Source organism: Marmota marmota, unplaced genomic scaffold, assembly GCF_001458135.2.
Source record: "Marmota marmota marmota unplaced genomic scaffold, marMar, whole genome shotgun sequence".
Taxonomy (NCBI): domain Eukaryota; kingdom Metazoa; phylum Chordata; class Mammalia; order Rodentia; family Sciuridae; genus Marmota; species Marmota marmota.
In genome coordinates this window covers 22,120,135-22,145,877 of record NW_025999990.1, presented here as the reverse complement: position 1 = coordinate 22,145,877, position 25,743 = coordinate 22,120,135, and the positions used below count along the sequence as shown (strand labels likewise).

The window sequence follows — 25,743 nt, the reverse complement described above, 5'->3', positions numbered from 1 at the left end:
TAAGTCAGGCTAATTTTTCTTGTCTTCTGCATATTGAACTAACTTCTCAGAGAGGTTTTGCAATGTATAGAGAATTTATGACTTTTCTCTGAGGCATGTGTTTTTCTTTTTCCCTTGTATTTAAGATGAAACTGTGTTAATAGGTGTAATCCAAATTGTAGTAAGAACTCAGTAAAACATCAGGAAACAAAAACTATTATGATTTTTGCCTCTAAAGGTCTAGATAAGGAGTGATGGGAAATCCAATATATCCTTTTTGCACTCTCGCTCTCTCTCTCTCTCCGCCCCCCCATATTATTCTCTCATCTTTAGTCCAAGAACAGCAACAAAAAAAAGACATGTATTCAGGATGCTGTTAATGAATCTCTAATACTCAAGGTGTAACTCTGACAGAACAAGGTAGACTGAGCACAATTCTCAGTTTCTATAAGTTTTATCTCGAGGAGAATCCACTACTCTCCAAGACTATGTAATTTACCTTGTTCTAAAATACCATAAGTAAATGAATGTATTTAAGCTTCACAAGTCTATTAAATCTGTAGGCATTTTTGCTTCTCATGACTGAGACTGATATTATTAGGTAAACTGATTATTAACCAAACTTTTAGCCCAATCAACATCAACTATACCTGTAATCAAGATTACATTAAACATTAAAGATTAATTACCTTTTCAAATAATAGCGTGAGTTCTTAATTCTAATGGTATCCTAATGAAGTCCAATGTGCCAATAGCTGGAAAACAATGATGATGTAAATTGTGTCTGGCACCCAATTTTATGATGCCTGGTTCTTCTCTCCATCATCTTCCATCTGTGAGGAGGGTCCCGAATAGCAAAACAGTCTCTGGGTGCAAGAAAGCAATGACTAGGAATTCAAGAATTGAACAATTATTTTTTTCACTTGTGTTTTTGAATTTGGGTGGAATCATGGCCTAACATTCCTAACCAAAATAACAAGCCAATTCAGCCAATGTCTTGTCTTTCAAAAGAACCAGAGAAAATAAAAGTAAAATTTAATAGGATTTGAAACATCCCAGGGGTACAAATGTATATATTGAAGAAATCTTCAAATTGTGAAATAAATTCCTATGAACCTAGACTAATTGATTAAAATATACAGTACAAAACCTGAAAAGATCCAGAGAAAATAAAGCTTAATTTTAAAACAATCATTCAAATTGCCTGAAAAGTACCCTACCCATAGATGCATATTGGAGCATTAGAAAATAAGTCTGTGTCCAGAAAGCTCTGCTAGAAGTGTCAGGCCCAGAGCAACTGCTCTCTCTTCTCTCTGGGCCACTAGAGTGCCCAGCAGGGGCAGAAGCTGCTGTGCTTCCTGAGGGTCCATCACACCAAAGCCTTTCTGAAAGACCACCATAATTATTGTTATTTTTATCCCAAAAGGAGTACGTGAACTCTTTTCTGATTCAATCTGGATATCCTAAATCACCAGAGCCATTTCTGTGGCCCAAAGCTATATCATTCCAGAGAAGCATCAACTTCTGGCCTCTGCTTTCCACTGGGCCTCATCTTGGAAATCCTGGCCAGCTCAGCACTCCTTGGGATCTCCATTGCCAGAGCATGATTTTCAAAGGATCCATATCAAAGCTTCATGCAGCTCTTTAACAAGGAAAAAAGCAAGCTGGTAAAGTTGGTCCAAAACAGAATTAGAGGAATGGGCATCGGAGAAAGGGAGGCATTGGAGAAAACATGTTGAGTAAGATTGTTCAGTTAACATCCTACTAAGCGATAAACACATAACCTCTATGCTCATCTTTCCTACCAGAAAAAAAATAAATTATTTTCCTGGGAAAAAAACTCCAAGTTAATATAGAGACTAACAGGTTCTGGCCTTTGAGTCTGTAGCAAATAGCAAGTGCAAGCGCTCACATCTCCCTAAATAATTAACAGTCCTCAGGCAGACGTCATGGTGGAGTAAAAGGATATGCACCCTTCACTTTCCTTGTTGCTAAGTTTGGGCTTGTTTTTCTTACACACCTTGGAATGCTCCAGTTGAATGTGCTTCAGATTGCCTGCATCTACACCTTGGTGATCTCAGACTTCCATGTTCATGTCTGTACAATGAGGAGAAAGTACCACCCACGGTAGAGGACTATGGTGGAGAACATGTGGAATAACACTTAGAAAAGTAGCTTCCCATGTATAGCAAGAGCTCAGCCAATGGGGGTTATTATTGCTGCTGATATTATTACTGTTATTGTTATTATCTGCTTCCTGTCTGGAATTTTTTTCTCTTCTATACTTACCCTCCATGCCATTTGATTATCTAATTCATGCTTGGTCTTCAAATCTCAGCATATATATATATATATATATATGTCTTTGATTCTAAGACACTGACTTTAAGAACTGTTCCAAGGTCAATTTGGTACCACAGTCTCAGTGCCACCATGGTGCACTGCATAGTACAGCGTGTCTGTGTCTGTGCCTACTCCTATGTCTTACACGGGGCTGGAGAATCATCCTCTCTCCAGTCATACCTTAGTTAACTTGGAAACTCCAATCCCTAGCACTGAGTTGGCAAACAACAAATAATCATTAAATATAGATCAAAATGCATTGTGTAACAACTGCTTCCTGCACAACAATTTGGTAGATGCCAATATTCACTCTAATGTTATATTCATTAGAGTAGAGAGACAACGATTTCCTTTTATTTTCCATATCAGCACAAGAAACAAACCATCCCCAGGATGCTTAGCCAAGGGTGCAACCAGGAAGGGCCCTCCAGTCTCCTTGTTCAACAATGGCAGCCCTGTCCCAGGTTAATCCCCCAGAGCATCTTCAGGGAAAATTATTTTGGGGTAAAGAGTCAGCCCACAAGACATTGTATGTACAATACAAGAGTGTATTTTTTTTTAAGAGAAGAGCTGGGGAATGTACACACTAGATGTCCACCTTTACTCAGGTTTATGGAATTTTCAGGATGAGCTAGCTACTCAGTGAAGAACTGGAGATTACATTGCCCTATGCTGTACTTGAATTATTTTATGTGATGGTCTTCCACTGTGGCTGGAATATTGGCTTCCCTAGGCAGTGACCATTTCCAATTCAGATTTTGTCTCATTCGATGAGTTGGGCATCCCATGGATTCTTAGACCCTTAGAACAAAAGGAGTAAAGATAAGGGAAATAAAACCCAAGAATGCTGCTATTGAGCAATTCACAGTCCTATTTTGGTGACAAGAACCTTGTGCAGAACTGGGCGCATAGTACATACTCAATAAACACACCTGGACTTAATTTAGCTAATGATTTCCTCTCTAGAGCTTTGTTTTTTTTTTTTTTTTTCCATAAGACAGGTTTAATGACAGGTTCGAAAGTGCTGTGTCTGTGAGATGTTTAACTCAATTTATCTTCTCTGAATGCTTCATACAGATGATGCTCCCAACCACCTCATGCCACAGTCAGACTTAAAAATAGAATAATGATAATAATACATTTTATCTTCTTCCCAGTGATAGTATCATTCACACCTCCATTGAAGCCCAGTGGGAGGCTTGGCTGTGAGGCACTAGTCGCAGGGGGGGTCAGGTACGATTATTGTAATGAGCGCACCACACTCAGCGAAATGCCAGAAAGAAAACCTCCCATACGTGAAGCGATTTCTATTAAGATACTCATTTTAAATCAAATATTCAAGCTCTTCTTTATAAATGGGGAGAGAATGAAAAGAGGTTCTTCCACGGGCAGATTTTATGTTGCTGAGAAGGAGAGAGCGCACATATTTTATGATCAGTCTTGAGATGAAAGTTCGGTGCCTGCCTTGTTCCCCGGCTCTTTCCATTTCCAGAAATCTAATTAAATTGTTGGTTTAATGGTAGCGAGATAATTTAGTGGCAACTGAAAGCAGCTATGTTAATGAGAAGGGGCACCGGGCTTTGGGTTTCCTGTAATTAATGGGAGAGTTTTTGAAAAACTTCTTGGTTCCAGTGAAGTTGGTAGGGTGAGCCCAGCTGTTGAGACTGAGGCAAAGTCTTTCCTGCTCATTGCTGGAGAAGTCGCCTCAGGCATTGTGGAAGAACTGTGTAATGACTGTCATTAAGTATGATCTTGAGTGGTCCAGGCAGCCTGCAGTCAAGTCTAAGAGCAGACAGTCAGCAAGAGGCTTAGGGAGAAAGGAGGCAGGGAGAGACCAGAGTAAGGATCATAAGACTGTCATACCCAGAGAGAGACAGACAGACAGACAGACGAGATCACTTACCCTTCTGCCCTCCCTCCTACCCCTGGGAGGTGCTGGAGTAATCCTAGCCCATCTTCCCTGGGGGCCTCCTTCTGTTGCTTCCACTGGAGTAGACTAAACAAGACTGACCTGGAATATACTAGAAGGGAGCTTTGCCAACCACTTCATGTTGCCTATGAGAAAATCAAGCCCAGAGAGGTTACAAATATTACTTGATCAGGAATTAGAAACATGGGCTCTTTCAGCCACCACAGCATGGGAGAGTAGAAACGGGTTTGGAACTCAGGATCAGGGTCATCATGGAGTTCTGATACCCAGTATTTCCTAAATAAGTCCCTGAGTCTTAGGGAGACTTTCTCAGTCCCTCTTTCCTCATCAGTGAAAGGGGGAGAATAAAGTCTGCCTTTTAAGCAGGAATATGAAAGAAATGAAGGTGAAAACTCCCATCACATATTCAAAACTTAAGGGCCCTGCTCATGTCAAATATTAAGTCACGGCAAGTCATGATTTAATCATGTGAAGTCATAATTTTGTCATATTATGAGTCAGATCATAGCATCCTCTATGTCCTCACTCCCTGTCCATATATCCTTATCACAGGGCATAGGCCAAGCTGCCTATTCTTAGGGATTTTAGTTACTACATTTAGCTCATCTTACTCCAACATGGTTAAGTATGCAAACCGTTAAATATTTGTTTCCAAAAATTTTTGTTATCGATTGTCAATTTTTAAAGCACCTGTCCCACTGCACTCAATCCTGAGTGACATATGTAGGTATAAGATCAGCCCTTCCCTCTGGGGATGCTCTCACTCCCTTGAAAAGACCTGGCTCCAGAACATGAGATGACCAAGTCATATTTTTAAATGAATATTTTGAGTAACAAGCTGACAAACTGACAGCTACCATTCAGCCATTTATTGGTCATTAATTTCCAATTAGGGGAGTTCTGAGACAGCAAGATGTCCTGGGAAGAAAGGAGTGAAGATGGACGGCTAAGAATGGGCTGAACTAGATAAGCAGACAGAAGCCCGAAGGACCAGTCTACAACGTTTCTGACATAGCTTAGTTTTCACCTGTATTGTATCAGTTTTTAGTCCTATCTGTGGGGAAATTATGGCAAACAATGCTGAAGAGAAATTTAGGATCAGACACAAAGTCTGAAATTCTAGACTAAAGCCTGGTGGCCATCCCTGATGGGTAGTGATAGAGCAAAATGATGGCCATGAGCCAATATCCGTCTACAGTGGTATTTTGATTGTCCTGCAGAGGATTATAATTTTAAAAATTAATTAGCAGCTGTAAATATCACAAGATTTACATAATAATCAAGATTTCTGGCTTTTTGAAACACAGACTTTCTGGCATTTTTGAACTCAGAATCTTATCTGACAACAAATGGCTGGAGTGAAATAACATTTTCCCATTAGAGGGGATGTACTCTCTTAGCTTTATCATGTCCTTCCTCCCTCACAGTGGACTAGGCTATCATCCTGACCCACTTCCCTCAGTAGACTGATTGACCTTCCCCTGTTCAAAATGCTTGGAACCAGAAATGTTTTCGATTTGGAATGTTCTTCAGATTTGGGAGTAATTGCATATTCATCATGAGCTAGCTATATTGACTATGCTCCCTATAGGGAGTCACCAAAGGCATTTGACCTGGATCAAAACAATGAGTAGGAGCACTTACTTAGTCTAGTAGGAATAGCATGTGTGATTTGTAGTAATGCTTTCTGTTATTCAGTTATAGAATTTGGGGGTTGGGAAAGTCCTTTGAGATTGTGAAATTGAGAGAGCTTTGGCTCTTTGGTGCTGTCAGTAGTAGAAACAAGGGTACCCCTGGTATGCTCACTCTTTGTCTAGCTCCCTTTCTTCTGCCTCTTTCCTATAAAATATGCAACTAGCTTTGAAACAGGGTAGCCCTTGCTTGAATTGTGGAGTGGTGGCTTCAAAGGTATGTGCCCTTGGGGAAATTACTTAACCTCTGAGGTCTCTGTGATCATCTCAGTACAACAGGGATGCAGAGGTCTCAAGTGGTTGTTATCACATGTGAAACACTGCAGCCTGCATTGTAAGTCCTCCAAAAATGATAGTTCCTTCTCTTTTTCTTTAGTTTCATTTGAGCGCATGTAGGATGCATACCACTCACCTTATATGGTCTAAGAAATGGTACAAAGCATGGATGTGATGGAAATAATCATTGAGTAATTGAATGAAAACCACCCATCTCTATTAGCAAAGAGAAAAAGCCATTTTTCTCCCTTCTCCCCCACCCAAGATGCCTAAAGTTTACCTCTTCTTTTAGTATCCTTTGAACTAAGTCTCTTCTTCTGTTTTATGAAGTCTACTTTGGAAAGGAGATGCAAGGAAACAGGTCAGAGTCTTCCTAACTGTCTTAGAGTTTCTCAATGATTGAAGAATTCATCTTGTCCAGGAATTATGTTTTCATGATGCCTCTTTAAACTAAGAGGTATCAGATGTCTTTCCTATGACAATCAGGAAACATGAATTTTAAACAGAGAGTTTAAAAGACAGAGAGAAAGACTGAACTTAAACTGTGTGATGCTATCAGCAAAATGTGTGAATACTCTGTGGGTCTGGATCCCAGAAAGAGGACAGAACTCAGAACAAAAGAGAGAAAGCCTGCCTGCTATTCTCCATCAGTCCAGCAGGGGATCCAGATCAGCCTCCCTGGTGGTGATGGGGTTGGGGGTTGGGTATAGTTTTGTTGCTCAGAAGCACCCTTTCAAAGGATCTTCGAGTCCTCCCATGCCTGAAGATGTTTTGAGAGGACTTTTCCTTATTTTGAAATCCAGTTTTGTTTGTGCCTAAATGCCCACAATCCTGGTCTTTGTCTCATGCAAGTTGCCAGAGTGAAGTGATTTGGGCTTTACATATGGAAAGTTCATTTTGTTGTGTAATTAATGGGAAGCAGACTTTGGAAGCTGATGATCCAGGCCCTTATTTATATGAGAGCATATGTCTGTGTTTTGTTTATGACTCACTCTCTTACTCCACGCATCGTAACTTGGGTTTGTTTACGCTAACTTTTCCTAGAATCTGAGCCACATGGTATAGGAGCCAATAATTTATAGTCTCTAAAAGGGAAACATGATGAATGAGCTTTTTCCTTTCAAATTGTCAAATCTTAAATTGAGGGAAAAGTATTTGGTGCATTGAGTCTGCCCAAGCTTATATTGGGGGAAAAAATAAAAAAGGAAAAAGTTAAAGCAATAATTTTTTTTTCAAAAAACTACTGGTATAGTGCTCTGAACATGAACATAAATATATTTGCCAAGACAGCATATGACCCCTTACCACAATAAAACCATTATAATTCAGATTCAAATGTTTAGCAGTGAAAACCCATTCATGGTACAGGCTATGGATGTTTGGGGGCAAGGGACTGCACAGGAAATCTCTGTACCTTCTGCCCTGTTTTTCTCAGAACCTAAAACAGCTCTAAAACATAAAGTCTATTTTTTTAAAGAGGCACATTAATTTTCTTTAAATCCATATCTATTTATCTGGTTTTGGTTATATATGTAAATAAATATATATACACACAAATACACACTTTTTGTGAGTGTGTGTGTATGTGAGAGAGTCTTGGGGGTTAGATAACTAACATATGTTTACGTGTTCCTTTCTAGGGACCCATAGTTTCAATCAATCTGTGGTTTCAAAATGTTCCTGCTGATTTTTTTAGTAGCTCATAATAAGTTCCAAACTTGTTTCCGTCTTTTTTTTTCTCAATGGTGCCTTACAATTGCACTACATCCACAGTTCTATTTATTTATGTATTTATGTATATATGTATGTATGTATGTATATATTGAGGCAGTCTGGCCTTGAACTTGCAATCTTACTGCCTCGGCCTCTCAAGTCACTAGGATTATAAGTGAGTGTCATGCCCATTTTTGTCTGTGTTCTTGTTATTGAAATTCCATTTGTCCCATGGAGGAGTTTGGCTACTCATCTATATTTCACAGTATTTTTGGTCAGGCCTTAGAGAGTCCAAATAGTTAATGGTGCTCCGAGGAAAGCAGGAAACAGCTGAAATATGTGAGGATCTAATTTAATTTTCCATGATTTGGATCTTTTTCAAAAAACCCTTTCATGTCCCACACTGATTCTGGTAAGTGCTGGTTTAGGTCAAGTCACACAGATTGATTTCAGGACAAGGAAGTCAGCTCTGTTCTGTTCATGGGGAGACAGTCACAGAATTCCCTGCCTCACACAGGGCCTGGGACAATGAGGGGCTTCATCAATATTTGTTCCGAGAATGGCTAAGACATGATCCTGGCCCCTTAGGAAAACACAATTCAAGGAGAGAGATAAATATAGATTCATCCCATAATTTTCATACAGGATAGACTAAGTGCAATGCAATTAGAGCGATACCAGCAATGTAGAGCGAGAAGAAAGATGAGTGTGGAAATGGGGAGGGGGGCATGAATAGCTCTTAGGAGGAGGACTTAAGTGGAGTTTTGAAGAATGGGCAGGATGTCTCTGGATGTAAGGTATTAATCAAAAGCTGTAAGACTGAATTATAAACTGAATCCCAGAAAGAATTTGGAAGAACCAGAACCACAATGAGTATTATTTTGTTCTGTGTCCTTTTTTATTATTATTTTTCTCACTAGGGCAGGAGTGTTGCCTCTGGATAAAAGAAAAATGCAAGACTTTTCTCCCTTTCTGACATCAGATGTAATATCCTCTCTATCACTGACAGAAATAATAGAATTGGGCACACACCTGTAGGCAATGCAAAGTTATTGTTTCTGGGGTACATCCATCATCCACTAAGCATACAGATACAACAATATGAGAAAGTCAAAAGCAATGGGTATAATTGTTTTTATGAAAAGTACAAGAATACTTTATTGTGTAAATTGCCATTTTTCTTAAGAGTCTTCAATAAAAAGGAAAAACATGGCCTGATTTTAAGTCTCTTGAATCAGCTTAGAGGAGTTGGAAGGGACAGTCATTAACTTTAAGAATATTTAAACCCTTTGAAAAACATCCCTAACAACCTGAGAAAATAAAATTTAAATTTAAAAGTTTTGCAACAGACCAGGCACTGGACTAAGATCAATAAAATTAAACTTTGCAGATTTCAATGGAGGCTTGCATTTAAGCTCAAAAACCAATTCTGTGTAGCAATGGCCAGGTTTGGTCACAGTTTATACGCAAGCATTAAGGGAACTAATTGAATCTCCACCTAATATGAGCCAATAGTATGATGTTATTAAAAAAAAAACTTAAGGTATTTTTAAATGTGGACTTTATTAATATAAGTGCTGTGCCTTTCGCTCACTGAAATTAATTAACCCAGTTTTTCTGTACTAAACACTTCATGCTTGGTAAATGAGTTCAATTCTGAGCACCAAAATTTTACAAGAGCTTTGACAGATGATAAAACCTCTAGAGGATGGTGATCATCTAGAATTCACATAGGTGAAGGAAACATAGATGAAGGATTTGATGTCGTACTGAGAACAGAGAAGTCTTGGAAGTATATGAGTTTTTACACATCATATTTATTCAGAAGTAAGGCTCCTTCCACGAAATTAAGAGATTTGTCTGGAGACGCATAACAAGTTCAAACTAGAATCTCGTTCTTCTAATGTCCTAGTCGACATGTTTTCTCTCATGTTCCCAACAACAAACCTGAATATCACATAAGCAAAAGCAGTTATTAAGAACAAGAAGAAAAACAGAGCATGGATGTCTACTGTTTCATGTAATTCTTTAAGTTGTAGCATGAGCAACAAAGATTGATTTCATCTGAGCCTATGTATTTAAAATGTAGAAATTGTTCTGAGTTCATGTTGGTGTGTTTCTTCGTTCTTCCCTGCAACTTTTTTCCCCCTGAAATTTAAAAGAAAGAAAATCTTTCTCCATCAGGTAAAAACAGGCATGTGTAGTAGAAGATTATATAAGGATGATATTTATGGTTAACGATAAAGCGACACCAGATTTGAGAGGACAGAAAAAAAGAAATATAAAGAGCCCTTTGAGAGGGTGCGCCCACCCCCACTGGGTGGCCAACTGGCATGCTGTGAGACTTAGCAGATGTAGCTTCAAGCATGTTGGCATTCACTCCATTTCTATCCAGCACCCCCCAACCCTATGTTGTCTACTCAGTGTGCTGGGGCTTGATCCACATTGCAACAAACAAAGGCTGAGATCCACTGGAACAGAGTAGGGCTAAATGGCCTTCATCTTCCTCAGTTTACCAGTGCCACTCCTTTCAATTAACTCCCTAACTAAAGTTTAATAGATCACCCCCAGAGAAGCTCCCACACTTAAAAGACTCTTCAGTTGTCCCTTCCCGGGTGATCCCAACATGAACAGTGCACTGGTGAATAAGCACCATACAGCTTTTAGGGAGCTGTGATCTCCTGTTTTGATTGTTCTCTGATCTCTGGGCCTGCCAAAATCCATTTGCTTTTGATAGTGGTTCCTTGAGCAACCTAGTAATGTTCCTTACTCGGCTCAGACTCACTCCCAAGTGAATGAATCACTGCTGTTTTTACTTGTCCAAAGCCACAGATGACTTGTCCAACCCCAGGCTCATGAGAAGTCAAGGACTTTGAAAAACCAGGGAGTAGGACTAGAGACTTCCCTAACTACATGAAGGATATCAGCATCAATCTCATTGTGGGAGCACTCTCGGGCAGGCCGCTCTTGTGAGGGCCACAGAATCACCTGCAATTCAATTCATAATGCTCTAGGGAATGTCAGGATTCATGGTACCCAGTCTTGTTCTTTAGGAGTTCAAAACCTGAACACTCTACAGGAAATATTAATCAGGCACCTACCATGTGCCAGGAGCTGCAGGACAGAACAACACATGTCTGTCTGTCTTTCAGAAGCATTAACTCTTCTTAGTCATGAGCACATAGAAAGCTGAAATCCTCTGGGATCAAATGCTGAGTGAATGAATGAATTCTTCAGGAAGTTAAAGAAAAGAAAGGACATTTTTAAGGCAGTGGTCTCCAAATTTTTTGATCCTGTAATGAGATCAGTAACATAATTTTGAATAGTCACTCCATTTAAATATATACTTAGAATTTATGCAATCTTTTTTAAAACTTAAACTTTATTTTTTATTCCTATTCATCTTGGGAGGGATTTAATTTTTTTATTTGCTTTAATTAGTTATACATGACAATAGAATGCATTTATGTACTTTGATATATCATACATAGATGGGATATAATTTCTCATTTTTCTGGGTGTTACAGAATGTTGCAGAATCTTATTGGTCATGCAGTCACATATATACAACAGTAATAATGTCTATTTCATTCTACTATCTTTCCTATCCCCAAATACCCTCCCCTCCCCTCCCATCACTTCCCTCTACCTAATCTAAGGTAACACTATTCTTTCCTAGTGCCCCCTGACTTATTGTGAATTAGCATCCACATATTAGAGAAAACATTCAGCCTTTGGTTTTGTGGGATTAGCTTATTTCACTTAGCATGATATTCTCCAACTCCAACCATTTACTGGCAAATGCCATAATTTCACTCTTCTTTAAAGCTGAGTAATAGTCCATTGATTTTATCCATTCATCTATTGAGGGACACCTAGGTTGGTTCCATGGTCTAGCTATTGTGAATTGAGTTAATTGGTTTCTTATTATAAAATGTTGGGTATTCTCATATATTTTATTTATTTAATTAAAAAGGTAAACCTGTTCATTTTTATCGAATAATTTTCTTGAATAATTTTGGACATGTAAACAGTGCTTCTGAAACTTCCTTTTTAGTTAAATAAATAAAATATATGAGAATACCCAACATTTTATAATAAGAAACTAACTAACCCAAACACATGGAGAAAAGAATTTTCAAGGTAACTGTATTATTAACTTACAGCTACTTCCTTTTTGTAAAACTTAAACTTGAAAAGAATGAGATAAACCTGCAATAAAAGATATTCTTAAAATAATTTTAATTTCATTCCATTTACTGTTAATAATAAAACAAAAATATTTTGCTATCATCAAAATTTTATAATAATTGTAATAATTTAATAATGTTTTAAGGAGGGCCAAGAAATTGAGTTGGTGTATTTTTTTTTAATTTTGGGGATTCTTTTTTAATACTTTTCATACAGTAATTAGTAGGTCTGATACTGAATTCAGTTTGTTTCAGTATTTGTTAGTATATATTGTAAGTCCAAAAGGTATTTTACATGGATATAAAAAAGAAACAGTGTAACTGTGCTGAAATCATAACACTATTATTTTTTTAATCTTATCCCTTAGTTAAGCAAGGTTCTTGTAGAAGCTTGGCTAACCATCATCCTTATTAACAATTAGATGGTTTTGCAAATCAGATGGCAATGCATTTTTTTAATGAGTCCTAATCTCTGAAAGTCTTCATTTGGAAGTTAGCTCTATTTATAAGATCTTTAAATTTGCAGATTTAAGGGATTTTGTAACTTGTAATATATCTGTTTCAGCAACAAAATCGCCAAACAATGGAAAAATTCCCAATTACCAGAAATGCTCTTTACCATAGTATCAGTGTTTTGTTTTTTTTTCTGGCCCACTTTACCCTAAAAGGGCATTAAGTGTTTTTGTTTGTGTTTTAATAACTGATAGATAACATTACTGACAGCCCATAAACAGCACAGAAAAGGTGAGAACATTTAGAACATCTTTTTTATTTAAAAGTCTTGTTTTCAGAGTTAATGATATAGCTCAGTGATAAGAGTGCTTTCCTAATATGCTCAAGGCCCTGGGTTCAATCCCTAGCACTCCTGTGTATCTATCTAACTATAAATGTATATATATATATATATATATATATATATATATATATATATATTGTGTGTGTGTATAATTTTTCTAAAATTTATCATGTAGGCTTAACTGCTATAGCATTTAGAATACAGGACATTGAAAATGCTCAGAAATTAACAAACTGATGAGATGCCCCACAAACCCCTGGAATTCATGTAGCCTCTCTACCTTCTCTCGGAAGCCTCATGCCTAAGTATGACAGGTGACCCATCATCTGATGTGCTGGCCAAATAAAGACATCATTGTTGTTCCATATATAAGGCATTAGAGGGCTGAGGCTGTAGCTCACTGGCAGAGCACTTGCCTAGCATGTGTGAGGCACTGAGTTGGCTCCTTAGCATCACATAAAAATAAAAACTAAAATAAAAGCATTCTATCCACCTATAACTACAAAAAAATTTGTAAAGCATTAGAATACTTAATTTAGTTTTTATTTTTTTGATAAACTATAAACAAATATAAATTACTAATGTGTTCTTCCTTCAGTCAGCTGACTGAATAATCTGGCTTCCTCTTGGGGGAATGTGTACCCTACTTGGGAGGCTATGAGGCAGAGAGGAACTGAGCAGAGGGCTATATAGCATAAGTGGCAGAGCACATGGCAAATTTCTCAATTCCTAACCCCACTAATGCCTCCAAGCAGATCTGGGGAGGCTCCCGAGAGCACTTCCTACTGGGTGTCCTTTCCTACTTCGGAACTCATATCATGAACATGCTGACACCTACACACCCTACTGCTTCTCCTCTCCATCATCCAAACGGCCACCCTCATCCCATGCCTTGTCCTGGGAAAAATGTGAAGTAGGAGCAGAATAATGGCCAGGGTCCTCAAACCATTGTAGCTGAGAGAGGATGCTCTCCCATAGCACATCCCTCAGAGGGAGCTGGTTGAACAGTGCAGCAGTCACTTGTGCTTTAAACAAGCTGGTCACATTTTCAAACAAACCCCAAAGTACTTAAGGATGACTTTAAGAAACAGAATGGAAACACTGCCCTATCCTGACAAATCCCCTACATCTGCTAACTCTTAATTCTAAATCAATGCTTTAAATATGGAGAGCAGAACTAGCACTTGTGTTGATAACCAGCAGCCACTCTAATGTCCTCTACCTTGCAGGGGCCCTCTGAGCAGGACCTTAGAAGAATAATTTAAATTCATGGGATGGAGGAAGAAAATTTACATGGAAAGCCAATTTGCCTCCTAAAAAGCAGCATTAGGAGAATAAAGACCATTACTTAGTCAAATTCAAGTTCAAAGTAGCAAAAAAAAAAAAAAAAAGAAAGAAAAAAGGCACAATTTACATTGGAGAACAAGAAGACCGTTGAATTCCCTCAAGCTTGGTAGGATATACCAGATCATGTATCACTATGTGAATGGGCCTCTGCTGGGAACTCTGAAAGTACAGAGAAAAGATGCGGTGTTTGCCTGCAAAGAACCTTCTAACATGCATCTGCACACAAAGCAACTTGCACTGCAGCTCTAGGTCTAGATTGAGGCCCATGGTGTTCCAGCCTGACCATCCTGAAAGGCAGTTCAACTCCAGGTAGTCTGACCTTCCCCAACATCTCCCCACCTCCCCATAGGAATATTCAAACAGCAAGGAAACCTCTAAGGAATCTAGAAAGAAATCTACTTTCTCCACCCAAGACCTACCCAGATCTTTCTTGTAAAACTAGGATGTGTCTTGCACATGTGCAAAGTACAGGTTACCAACATTAACACCCATTTCTTGTGAACCATTTATATAACTAAGCCTTGTCAGCCTTTGTCTTTGTTCACAATGCCTATACTATAAGTCTGTGTCCAAAAAGTACCTGCAACCTCATTCTTCAATTATGTGACCAGTTAACAGAATGCTGATGGACCAGTCCTGATGATAATGGGAGTGAAAAGGAAGTCTTGATCTAGATCAAACCAGCTCAGCCATTTGCATAATCATTTGGGGGTCTAGAAAACCATTTGTATTACAGAGTTATGAAGAAATGAACTTGCATTTTGCCTGGGCTACTCATAATTATTCTTTAAAACTCACAAAGAACAGGCAAGATATAGGACAGTTATAGGAAGGAGAATCAATCTTGCAGCAAGAGCCCAGAAATTACTGTCCAATAATGAAACAATTTGAAGAGAGAAAAATCTGTAAACATTTAGAGAGACAGTGAAATCATAAGCAATAAGGAGAAAGATTTGTGAACATCCAGCCCTGCCAAGTCCAAAGTCCTCCTCCCCCCACACTAGGATTTCAAAATTATTGCATGAAATAAATGTTTTAGAAAGCACCACCCCACCACCATTGCCAGAAGGCAAATGATACTGAATATAGGAGAGGATTATAGCAATTTCTACATCCAGAAGGGAACGTGGAGCCTATAGTCCACTCATTCAATGTAACAGATGAAGAGAGACCCAGAGGGGATAAAGGGTTCATCCTAGTTCACTGTATTTCCAGCTCCCCCTGTGCAAAGTCATTTCTACTACACTGCACTCTGCTGTTGTTCACACACGGGGATAACTAATCTGAACTGAAAGTTTTGGTAATAAGCATAAAAAGAAAATAAAATTCAGATGCCTAGTAGATGTGAAAAATCCCAGAGATCATTATGTACTAATTAAAGAGGGATTCTAAGCTGTAACACCTGATGCTCTTGATGGTGGTGAGTTAGCTCATGACCATGACGTATTCTGATGCAGTTGGTCAAAGCGTAAAACACAGAGAACGAATTGTTCCTCCTGTATCATTAATCCAGGAAGGCAGCAACCAGCAGGATCTTTCTAGGGAAGTAGCAGATGTATGTCCCTTATTGAACACATCACATCTCTTAACCTCCTGGAATTACCTAAGTGAACTAGAACCCCAAGAGGGTGAAAACCAGAGCTCCTACCAGTCTTAGATTTCAAGAACATCTCTTTTTCTTCCACTTATTCATAATTTTAGGCTTGTATTATGGAAAATGTCATGCATATACAAAAGTAGGCAGAATAGCATTAATAAACCTCATATACCCATTGCTCATCTTCAACAATATCTACTCATGATCAATCATGTTTCATCAATATGCCCATCTACCTCCTTCTTCTTATTTTGAAGCCAATTTCAGATGGTATTGTGACTTCACCTATAAATATTTTAGTATACATTCTAAAATATAGGTGCCAAAGAAACAGAGATGATCACAATGCAATGACCACCATTGAAAAGTTAACAAGTATTACATCATGAAATGTCCAGGCAGTGTTCAAATTTGGAGTTGTTTCATGGTCTTTTTTAATACTTTGTTTGAATTGGCATCCAAGTAAGGTCATTTTATCTTATCTCTGTAGTCTCTTTTTAATTTATAGTTTCTCCCTCCACTCACCCTGCAATTTATTTCTTGAAAACACCAGGTTGTTTGCCTCATTTCCCACAGTCTGCATTTTATTGACTAAATCCCTGTGTGTCCTCTATATTTTGAAGTAACTTGGTCTAAAGCTGGGCTTTCCAGTACAGTAGTCACTAGACACACAGAGCTATTAAAATTAAAAGTTCAGTTTATCTGTCACACTCACCACATTTTAAGTGCTCAGTAGCCACATGGGGCTAGTGGCTACTGTAGATAACAGTGTGAATAAAGAACATTTCCACTATTCAGAAAATTCTAGAATGTTCTAGAGGCTAAGTTAAGTTCTATGAGGTAACTTTGAAGGAAAGCAGATATTAAAATCTCCTTTTTCAAGGCTTGATTCCCAGGCAATCTTTCTCACAGTGGTCACTCTACACCTCCATAATTGAATACTGAAGATGAAATAAGAATTCAAATGATCAGTTTGTTTTTAAATTCACAACACTGGTATACTTACAAATATTTTTGCAATTTGCTTTTTTACTCAACTCTTTAAATTTATTTATGTTGCCATATTTATATGTAGTCTTTTATTTTAAGATATGTGTAAAATTCCTTTGTTTAAAAGTATCACAATTTATTCACTACCTTTTAGTTAACATTTATATTATTTTTGTTCTTCTGTAGCATACACTGATCTTCAAGGGATGTGCTTTTATGCCTTTTGCCTACTGTTACAGATGAGTAAAGGAGGAGGCAATCTTTATGTGGACTTGCTGGGGCTTTAAACTGGACATTTTTAACTCTAACAAGTATTGCCCTATCACTGTCCAAAGTGATTATATCCAATTTACACTCCCACCAGCAATCTGCAAGGATTCCCAGTTTTTTACATCATTCCCAATGTTGAATAGTGTACAGACTTAATTTTTATCAGTTTGGATCCACATATATTCAACAAAAGTAAAAATACAACCATGTAAAGATAAAGGAATGGAATAGAGGGGGCAGAAATGACTTAGCTCAATCTATAATTCTTTAAAGAAAACAAAAGCTGATAGGACAAAACAATAGCATCCATTAATTATGAATGGTAGATGCAAAGAAGTTGATCATGTTATTTTCAGTCCTCTTTGGTGGGTTTATGCTTTGAGAATTTTTTTCATAATCATTTTTTTTTCTTTTTTTGTACAGGGGATTGAACCCAGGGTTGCTTAACCGCTGAGCCACATCCTTAGCCCTTTTATTTAGAGACAGGGTCTCACTGAGTTGCTTAGGATCTCACCAAGTTGCTTAGGCTGGCTCTAAATTCGAAAGATCCTTCTACCTCAGCCTGAACCTTTGGGATTATAAGCAAGCCACTGTGATTATAGGTGTGCACCATTGCACCTGGCTCATAACCATTTTGTAATGCAAAGATTTAACTAAAAGTTATTCAGTAAACAAAAAAATTTTTGAATATGATATCATATATTAGTTTTTTGTTTGCTTTTTAATTTTTAGTTTCTGGGTTATTTATTTATTTATTTATTTGGCTTGTCACTTAAAAATAAAATGCTTAGAGGGATAATTCATTGGTTATATTTGCTCCCAAATGACCTCCAGCTCATGAGTGTTTCAATCAAACTTCACTCAGTGCCAGTGAATTGATTTATTTTATACTTGGATGCTCTATTATATGTCAGCAGAATTATTTACTTTCTACTTAGCACTCTGTATTGTATATCGCATAGCATTTTCTTCCTTGACGGACGATATAAACTAAAGCGAGGGAAAACTACAAATGGATCCTGTATTTGAAATAATGCCAGAAATTTTGTGGATTATTTCTGATTAATTTTCATTTACTATGTGGACGAGGCGCAACACTTTCTCTAACACAGAGGGCTGCTAACTCTTAGCATCACTGTATTTGCAATAGTTGCTTTTAAAATCCAAACTAAAACTGTTTTACAGGATGTGACAACAAAGCAGCAATGATGATTCTGATTTGTTAGCACAGAAACAAATTTCAAATCCTGTCCATGTACAAGGCACCATGCTAGGCCCTGTAAGAGACATAAAGCCAGACAAGAATCTGTCCCTGCCTCTGAGAACTCATAATTGAGCAACCTTTTCTTCTTGCAAGACTAACTACAAAAGTTTTATTTTTATAGTCAGAAGCTGGCTCTGGCTTTGTTCTGCTCTGATCTTTGTAACTTGTTTTAGAGATTTCTCAGTAGTTATTCATTGCTCAGTCAGTCTTGCTGACCTTTGGCCAAAAACAGCAGCATTTTGACCTGGCCTATGGAACTCGGCGCTTCCCACTCCATGAAGCTAGTGGCATAAATAACTTCAAATAAAACCCTCCTGGAGATGTGTGATGGCCACAGCATGAGGGAGAAATGGGGCAACAGGGAAAAGAAAGAAGTGGGAGTACACAAGAATAAGTGGCATGGCATCCATGTTTTAAGCATTTTTCTCCTTTTCTCCCTTAAGAGATTTATTGTTTCTCTACTAAATAAATGAAAGGAAAAAAAAAGTGAGGGTGCAACACTTCAAACCAAGATGCTAAAATTAAATACGTTCCCTTCTACACCTGGGTCTTTTAAGTGGGCTTCTTTGAGACTGGATATTTAGGGTAAAGATGGATATTTAGCATAGAATTTAGTATGGGCACACTTCATAAGTTCACAGACAGAGGGGAGTGGCCAGTATGAGAGGCAGTGTGCCTGTGTGTGTGTGTGTGTTCTCACACACAGATGGGTACACATGTGCCTGCTCATGAGCTCGACAGGACAAAGGATGATCTAAAGGGCAAAAGGCCGCCTACGTCTTGAAGCCATTCACACTTTATGGTGTCTAAACTTCAAAACGAAGCAGTTCTGAAGGCCATTTAGTGGCAGCACTACAGGACTTCCTGAGAAGTTAGGCTTATAAAATAAAGACGCATCTGGCCACCAGCACATGAAAAGAACTCTTTGCAGACAACAGTTCAGTAGGAGGAGTGTAAATGGATTCAAAAACACCTGGCTGATGTTTCCCTTGAGGTTCACAGGGGGTGAACTGGTTAAGAAAGGCTTGGTTAATTGGACATCATCAGGCAATTCGACATGTCCAGAATATTGGGAAGGGACCAAGGGAGTGTTGATGCTATCCTAGTTAGAGTATTCCAGGAAATAATCTTCCCCTGGGTTCTGCCATGGGTGCCAAAGCTCAGAGCAGGTCAGCTCAATAGCCTGAGCCTGTTTTCACATCTCCAAAATGGGAACAACAGTATTTCACAAAATAAGGAAGACTGAAATAAAATAGAAAGGCTTTGTACAGGTATACAAAGCAGGTATACAGCCAATGTTTCTTCTTATTTTCAGCTTTAATAAATGAAGAAAAATATGAAATATTATCCATAGCAATGATGCTCCATAATTCTTGTAGCCAAATAAAACACCAGTGTCTAGTTGTCCCGCAAAGACTGGGTGTACCAGAGCTCAATTTCTTTTCTCTCTCCCACCCCCCATCCCCCCCTGCAGCGAGCTCCTCCCTGAAGAAGCGATTCAAGCGACGGGAGATCGAAGCCATCCAGTGCGAGGTGCGGAAGATGTGCAACTACACCAAGATTCTGTCCACCAAGAAGAATCTGGACCACGTGAACAAGATCCTGAAGGCCAAGCGGCTGCAGAGACAATCAAAGACAGGCAACAACTTCGTCAAGAAGAGGCGAGGGCGTCCCCGGAAGCAGCCCAATCAGTTTGATGAGGACTCCAGGGACCAGATGCCGGTGCTGGAAAAATGCGTCGACCTGCCCAGCAAAAGGGGTCAGAAGCCCAGCCTGAGCCCGCTCGTGCTGGAGCCGGCCGCCAGCCAAGACACCATCATGGCCACCATCGAGGCGGTCATCCACATGGCCCGCGAGGCACCGCCCCTGCCACCGCCGCCGCCACCGCCACTGCCACCGCCGCCGCCGCCCCCGCCCCCGCCGCCGCCGCTGCCCAAGACCCCCAGAGGCGGGAAGAGGAAACACAAGCCGCAGCCACCCGTGCCGCAGCCGCCACCGCAGCAGACCCTTCCCCAGGAAGAGGAGGTCAAGGCCAAGAGGCAGAGGAAATCCCGAGGGAGCGAGAGCGATGTCCTTCCCTAGGGCTGTGGGCCCCTGAACCTGCAGCTGGGGAACTGACGAATTGGAAGTGCAGTGGGCGGGGCGGGGGGCGGGATCCCCCACTGCAGGGACAGCAATGCCCTTCTCTCCAGAAGCGGGCGGGCAGAATCAGGCCAGATGACGGGGTTGAGCCATCCAGAGCTCCTGGGATAGCAAGGCAGGGGGACACCTTCAGAAGAAGCTCGTCTGTGCTGTAAGGCAGTTCCCAGTCCAGCGGCCCTTCAGTGGGGCTGAGTCCTTTTCAGGCGAGAAGACCCATCCGGGAGGAGGAAGCTGTTGCTCTCTGAAGGCCACCTGACCTCCACCTCCAAGGTGCGCCCTTGATTCCGATTTCATTTGCTGGCCAGGAAAATCAAAGGGAAACACCCTCAATTAGGAAACATTCCAAGGGGAGAAAAGCTGCACATTTGTCAACTGGCTTTGTTGTAACCCACTTCACTTAATTGGTTTTATTTCTTTGGGTTTGCAAGCTCTGCTAGGCTTTGGGACACCAGTATCATCTGCAGGTGACCTGAATCTTTCCGTTAACAACAGTACAGTTTCTCAGATGGAAGCGAGAGATCGGAAGGTGGAATCTAGTGATAGGCGACCTTAGACCTGCATTCACGTTCTTCTGTATGCCTCCTCTATCTCTCACACACTGGTTTTTAGCATCGTCTGTTCCTGCTTTTCCTTTGTCCATTGTACTTCCATGTACCTAAACTAGCTGCCTTCTTTTCTTGGTACACATCTATCTAACCTAATTGTTACCTGTGTTGTAAAGCTTGCCCTTGGCACCTTGTCCCAAGGAACTTGGCTTTGAATCCCAATCGTTGTGAAGAAGATACTCAGTATTGATAGAGCCTTTTTAATAAGTGACCCAGATCAGCCAAGGATATGTTGACCAAGATGTCAACCAGGTTATTTTTATACTTAAAACGTATCAGTGGGAATAGGCAGAAAAAAAATGGTTTTAATACCCCAATACAAATGGAATAGCTGATGAGTCACCAAAAATTAAACCCCTGACCCACTAGAAAGACAAGTGTCCAGCAATGCCTTGGTACCTGATTTTTTTTTTTTCATACAGAGCTGTCATAGGTTGTTGAGAAAAGGAAACAAAAACATAATAGAACAAGTCCATTATCTCTTGTTAATTATTTCTTAAAAGCAAATGGGAGTAAGTGTTCTTATCAGAAAAATAAAAATAAAATGTTCAAAGGGTATCACCACTCCAATTGTATCATGCCACCTTGGACAAAGTATCCAAATTGTGGTTGCCTTAATACACTAAAACATTTTTGTACATAATGTAATTATAAATCTATCAGTCTGCATGGATGCAAACTGTGTGTGACAAATCGTCTTTTAAATGGTCAATTTCAACTGTACATTTCTCATCCAAGTTGTACTCTAGCCATTGGTTTAGCGTGGTCAGATATTCCATCTCTATTATCCATTTCCACAGCCCAAGTTAAACATGTTAAGAAGAGTCAGAATGAATAGGAAGTTATCCCATTGCCGTAGATGTTTTTAAAAGTCAGATGTGGAAATTTCAAATAAGTATTTCCAATTTCCTCCCTCCCTCTTCCCCTCACCTTCCCCAAGACATCGAATACCTGGCAGGGTAGATAGAGAGACACTGAGAGAGAGAATGAAATTTTATAATGGGAATTAGAAGATCTGGTTTACCTCCAAATTAACTTTCTTTTTCAGGAAGTTGGGAACAGCTGGAAATTGTATTATCACTTCAGAACACAATGTTATTTTCCTTAGAGAGAGATGGATCTTTGTTGGGAACATAAGAGAATAAGTGATGGGGTATCGATGGGAGTAGATTTTTAAAATCCCAAATTAGTATGCTCACAAACATCACTGCTCTGTTGTGGCACCAGCAGGTAGTTGAAATCACATACAGAGCCATCCTGTTCTGAACTGTCACCATGGAGCCATGGACTTCCCGTTATTTGTCACCCACTAGGTCAGTTGCACTTAATCCTAGCAATATGTAAGTTTAAAGACTGTATTTTAAATCTACTATCCTAGGTACTCAGTTTGTGACCTGGATTGACCTTTGGCATTTCACACAAGTTGAACAGCAAAATCAAACCAGCCATTTTCAATCTGTCATTCCCAAGCCATGTCTGAGTGGTTTCAAAGTCACCAGAGAGGAAGGTTTAAATTAGCCCCTCTCACCCCACCATTGCTATGAAAGAGCAACCATTTTCATTCCAATTAAGCCATAAAGAGGTTTCTCTTCCTGTTGGATTTGAAAATGATTTCTTTCATTCTTCCTTGCCCTTCTCTCTTCCTGTATTGTACTGTCTCCCAACCAAGTCTGTAAGCAGACTATATCTTCTTGCAGTGGAGAACAAACTGGTGCCTGCTAAACTTGTTAAAGGAAGACCCAGAATTTAATTGGCATTAATCTCTAACAGGTGAACAAGTCCAGATAACTTTGGGATTCATTAAAATTTCCAAACCAATGAAAGCTATTCCAGGAGAAATACAGCAAAGTTACAACTTATATGTGAATTCAGGTTCATGGTTGGCATGTGAGTTACATGCAAATCCTCCACATATAGATCCTAAGAAAGGATCAAAGGACCAAAGCTGAGGCATGCTAAATAGTGGCTTGGAGGTGGAAGCAAATCCAATCACCTACATACCTTCCTCTCTCTGCTCCCCAGTGACTCCCTCAGTGTCCCATTTCTCTTCTGCCTTTCACTAACCTGACTCATCTCATTGGTACACCATTTTCTTATGCTCTAAGCTTTCCTAGGCCCCTCCTCTCCTGTCCAGGCTCTCCATGAGGCCAGTGTAGTTTCCCATTTCATTGATTGCAGAGCCAGGAGGAGAACCCAGCTCTCATGATCCAGATTGCCAAAGTCTTAAACTCTCCAACACTGCCTACAGGGGCTGCATTTTTGTATTTCAGAGAGGTCATTGGGGATGCACAAAATTCCTTATATGTATTGTAGAGACAATACATTTTTTTTTGAAGAAAAAATTGTCTATCTATGGGAGTCAATTTTAAAATCCCAAGTTAATATGCTTGCAAACGTGAGAAACCCCTTGATTTCCTTTTTTTCCCCCTTGTTTTTTTTTTTCCCCCTAGAGTATTCTCCTTTAGCAAGCAGATACGGACCCACTTATAATATCAGGAGTCCGATTAGGGATGAGAAAAGAATGAAACCTAGCTATGACAGCCTCCTTGAAGGTGCTGATGGATCATTAATCCACTGTACTAAGTGGTTGGGTGGCTACTTGCTTTTCAATCCCTCATCTCAGATGAGAGGAGCTGAAGTTTAACTTCCTCAAATAGCCCAGCTCTGGCTATATCCCAAGAAAGAAAGGTCAAAGGAAAGGAGAGCATGCAGGGATGCTTTGTGACTTGGCAGGACCAGGACTCAGCAGCCTCTGGCAGCCCAAGGAAGGTAACTAAGGGCTGGCAGAAGAGGAGCATGTTAACTTGGCCGCTGCCTGGAGTGGAAGGCCACGCTCAGTGGCAGTCAGAATTTGCGTTCTGCACAGTGCTGAGTCTATAAATATGATAAGCAAGTGGTGACAGAATTATAGAATAAGGTGATGTATTACATGCAGATCATAAAGGATTTGGTATTAGGACTTAAGTAGAAAATCCCACTCCTAGCTTATTACCCAACAATATTCAGATAATGAGCTTTTGGAGAATTTTTTTTTCTCTATCACTAGGAAGATTTACCTGGGAACTGTCTAAAGTCTATACATATATTTCCAAAGCCTTTAAATGCCAACCTTAGCGTGGGGAGAGAGGGGGTGGCAGGAGCCGAAATGCCTCAAAAGCCATTTAAGTGTTACGTTGCAGGATTTTCAGTCCTACTCATTATGTAAAAGTAGATAAATATAGACATTTTTCTTAACACTACCCCATCGTATCACAATGGTCCAAATGCCAGAGCTTACAGATAATGTCATCACAGTGCCTAGCAACTCAAACTGTAATATACCGTAGCATTTTCTTGGTGTTTCTTAAAAAGTTTCTTTCCACAATACAAGGCTTCCTCTGCCTCTTGTTTCTTGGAGAGTTTACCCCACTGGCGAGTCTACCTTCCCTATTGGACACAGTCATTTGGGGAACAGTCTTAGAAGCACATATCAACCAAGGAAGAAACTTCCTGGATACCTATTGCCCACTTGCCCAGGTATAATAAACACTAAAGGGGAGAAAATTGAACAGAGCTGCCAACTGGTCAACTTCGAAAGGTAGCTCCACCCTACGATGGTGTCTTTCTTTTTTCTTCCTTTTTTTAAAAAAAATCTATTTCTTAAATAATAATAAATGCACATGATGTGTTAAATATGTACATATATATTTCAAAAGAAAAAAATGGGGCACAAGATTGTCTTACAAGTCGTGCTGGCTAATTTTTAGTTTGTATTCATAAGTGGTTTTTAAAAGCCTTTTTTAAAGTGTAATTTGCATGTTCTACTTTGATTGTATGTAAACATATTTTAGAACAAAAATGTATTTGTATTTTATTGAATATAGAGGCAAGAAAAATTGTACATTGTTTGAAATGTTCTTTTGTAACAGTTTTTATTCATAAAGCATTTTTGTACATTTAAAATGAACATGGACTTGCTGTTATTTGAGGCGTAGATACATCTGGCATGCTTTACTGTCATGCTCCTCCATGGTCTTAGATGTTGGGTTTTAAACATTTTTTTCTAAAAGAAAGCTCAGTCTTTTTCGCTACCAGATCAGGTTAGCACAGTATAGAGCACTTAACTATTAAAAAAAAAAAGTTAATCCTATTCATATGTTATTCATTGTGTGAAATTAAAGACATTCAATTCAGTCTAACATGAGTTGTGAATTCTTTTGTTTTATTTTCCATCTGGTTCACATCAGTAAGGAGTCTAATAGTATTTGGGGGTCTTTGCTCACACCAACTGGCTACAGAATCATTGACAAAAATCTAACTGAACTTCTCTCTTTTGTCTGCTGCTGAGAGATATGTTGTGGGCAAGATTTGAGTCTGCTTGCTGGGTTGCTATTCAGAGAATATTTCACTACCTGAACATCAAGCCAGGGGCGGATCACACAACTGTCAGACTCCTGCTAAAACCAGTCATAGGATGCTATAGGATGTTGGAGATCCATCTTATTCTAAATTTTTAGAAGAACATTATGGATGTTCTCGAAGTATCCCAGAATGGCAGGTAGCTGAAGAATGGGTCCTTGGCTTGGCTTCAAGTTTTACTGGAACCATAAGAAGGAAGATCTACCTTATAA

General features: G+C 39.3%; 1 protein-coding gene across 4 annotated transcripts in view; it reads left to right on the top strand.

Moving 5' to 3' along the window:
* Positions 1-25,311, top strand: part of Setbp1 (SET binding protein 1) — a 352,676-nt gene extending 327,365 nt beyond the window's left edge. For all 4 annotated transcript variants that reach the window (XM_048806301.1, XM_048806300.1, XM_048806302.1 and 1 more), the window contains exon 6: positions 19,861-25,311. In XM_048806301.1, coding sequence (XP_048662258.1) covers positions 19,861-20,468 — 608 coding nt within the window. In that variant the 3' untranslated portion in view covers positions 20,469-25,311. The remainder of the gene's footprint in view (positions 1-19,860) is intronic.
* Positions 25,312-25,743: the final 432 nt, after the last annotated feature.